Source organism: Ciona intestinalis, unplaced genomic scaffold (genome assembly GCF_000224145.3).
Source record: "Ciona intestinalis unplaced genomic scaffold, KH HT001050.1, whole genome shotgun sequence".
In the NCBI taxonomy this organism is placed as follows: Eukaryota; Metazoa; Chordata; class Ascidiacea; order Phlebobranchia; family Cionidae; genus Ciona; species Ciona intestinalis.
Window position 1 is genome coordinate 1,159 of NW_004191371.1, and position 1,917 is coordinate 3,075.

General features: G+C 36.7%; 1 protein-coding gene across 1 annotated transcript in view; it reads right to left on the bottom strand.

Annotated features, from left to right (window-relative positions):
• The window catches only part of LOC104266233 (RIPOR family member 3-like), a 2,939-nt gene extending 1,120 nt beyond the window's left edge, over nucleotides 1-1,819 (bottom strand). The window contains exons 1-2 of the mRNA XM_009861937.3: nucleotides 1,483-1,819; nucleotides 724-882 (exon numbers count right to left, since the gene is read on the bottom strand). Coding sequence (XP_009860239.3) covers nucleotides 724-882; nucleotides 1,483-1,640 — 317 coding nt within the window. The 5' untranslated portion in view covers nucleotides 1,641-1,819. The remainder of the gene's footprint in view (nucleotides 1-723; nucleotides 883-1,482) is intronic.
• Nucleotides 1,820-1,917: the final 98 nt, after the last annotated feature.

Below are 1,917 nucleotides of genomic sequence, written 5' to 3' on the forward strand. Positions count from 1 at the left end.
TGCATGTCACTCATGTTGGATTAAAAAATGTAGTAAAGAATGGCTCTGTAGATTCGTAGGTATGATTATATACTGTTATGTAAACTAAGCTGATTGCTGCTAGTCTTAATCGCCAACGTAAAGTACCCTGTTAAACCACACTGTACGCTAAAAACCAGTCAAAATATTAATTTACTTCACATTAATTCCTAGATTTAATATTATATAACAAGATTTATATTAGAAATTATATTTTATATATTAAAACAACCGCTATACGTGTTTTCTAGCTTTGTATCGCTTACAAGACCTAAATGAACACATGCCGACCATGCATTTGTATAGGCGATTCACGCTCTGTGGGCTCCGTAATGGCGGACACGAGCGCCGTTTCCTAACTTGGTCTATACTAACTTTGTTACTAACCACTTATCTAATCTTACATTCTATATGGATGAGGTTAGGCATAGAGTGAGGGGACGGTATAGGGCATAGTTAGCCACTAGCTCGTTACCCAAACAAATCAACACCTAAAGTTCCACAAACATAACATTTTCTAAATCCCAGTTCCTTGACAAAGACCTTATACACACAGAATAAAAAACAAATTATACAGTGGTGCACATACTTCTAACATTAAATTTAAAATATGTGCATCTTATTATCACCTGACCCCCTTAGCAAACTAAACAGTGGTCTAAAATCTAAATACATCCACATCAAAATTACAAAGTCAAAACCCACCTGATTCCCTTCCTCACAGCGTGGTACATAGTGAGGAACCTGGATGGTGATGGTGTCTTCACCTCCATCATGGAAGAGGTGGAGGAAGATCGAAGAGATGAAGTTGATGCCGAGGTTAATGTGTTGCTACGACGAGTGAATAAACCGCTTCGTTTACGACTAGTGGAGATTTTGAAGAGGAGGGGGTGTTAAAAATTAGAGAAAAGGAGCTTTGAAATAGCAGATAATTTGTGAAGTCTATATTGCAAATTTTGGAAAAATCTTATTTTAAGTTCGGCAGACTAGGACAAGGTGTTGGGGAAATAAAGTGAAATCCTACATGGTCGCATGCAGAATAAAGTGCTATAGCCTTGTAGTAGAATCTTCACTGTTCAGTGTCACTTGTAAGCGGAAAAAGCTGTACAGGGTAGCCTACTTTTATGATTAGATTAGCATGCCCTAACAAATATGCCACAAAACACAGAAAATCTTATTAGAATGCCATCAAAACCCAAACCATTACACATGCGCTGCTTTATTTTACTCTTTGTTTTATAATAATAATAACTCTATTTGTCTCTTCGATTACGCTGGCGAAGATTTAAATATATTTTAAACGAAACAATGGGTCCCTACAACTAGGTTTTTACAAAATGGTTAATGAAAAGACAGGATATAGCGACAAAACAACAGTTGTTAAAACACACATACAGATAAAAAAATTACATATAGTTGAAGAAAATAAGCGTGGTCACTAGGCATAGGTTCTAGACATTTTACCGAGAATTTTGTTCGCCGTTGCTTCGTAGAGAAACGGAGAAGGATCGGGTTAGAGATGAATGGGGAGGCAACGTGCTTACACAGGCTAGTGGTGGGGAGCGTTGAGATGGGACCATAAATGGAGCGCTAGTACTGCTGTTAATATGCAGCCAAAGCATGGGGTTAAAATGGAGTTAAACGCATGCAATAAAAAGTGTAGGAATTCACCAAGTTAAAAATCCACCATGTTAAAACAATAAATTGTAAAAACTCACTGAGTTTGGTTAAAACAACTATAAATAGTTAAATACTTTATTATCATAGGCAGTTAGATACCAAGCCTAAGTTGGCAGGGCAGGCAAGCCAAGCCAAAAACTTTGTGCACTGATTTAACCAGTAAAAGTTGTCGGGTTTATATGAAAAAGTGCACTTTTTAAAGCAGTATAAATGAATAAA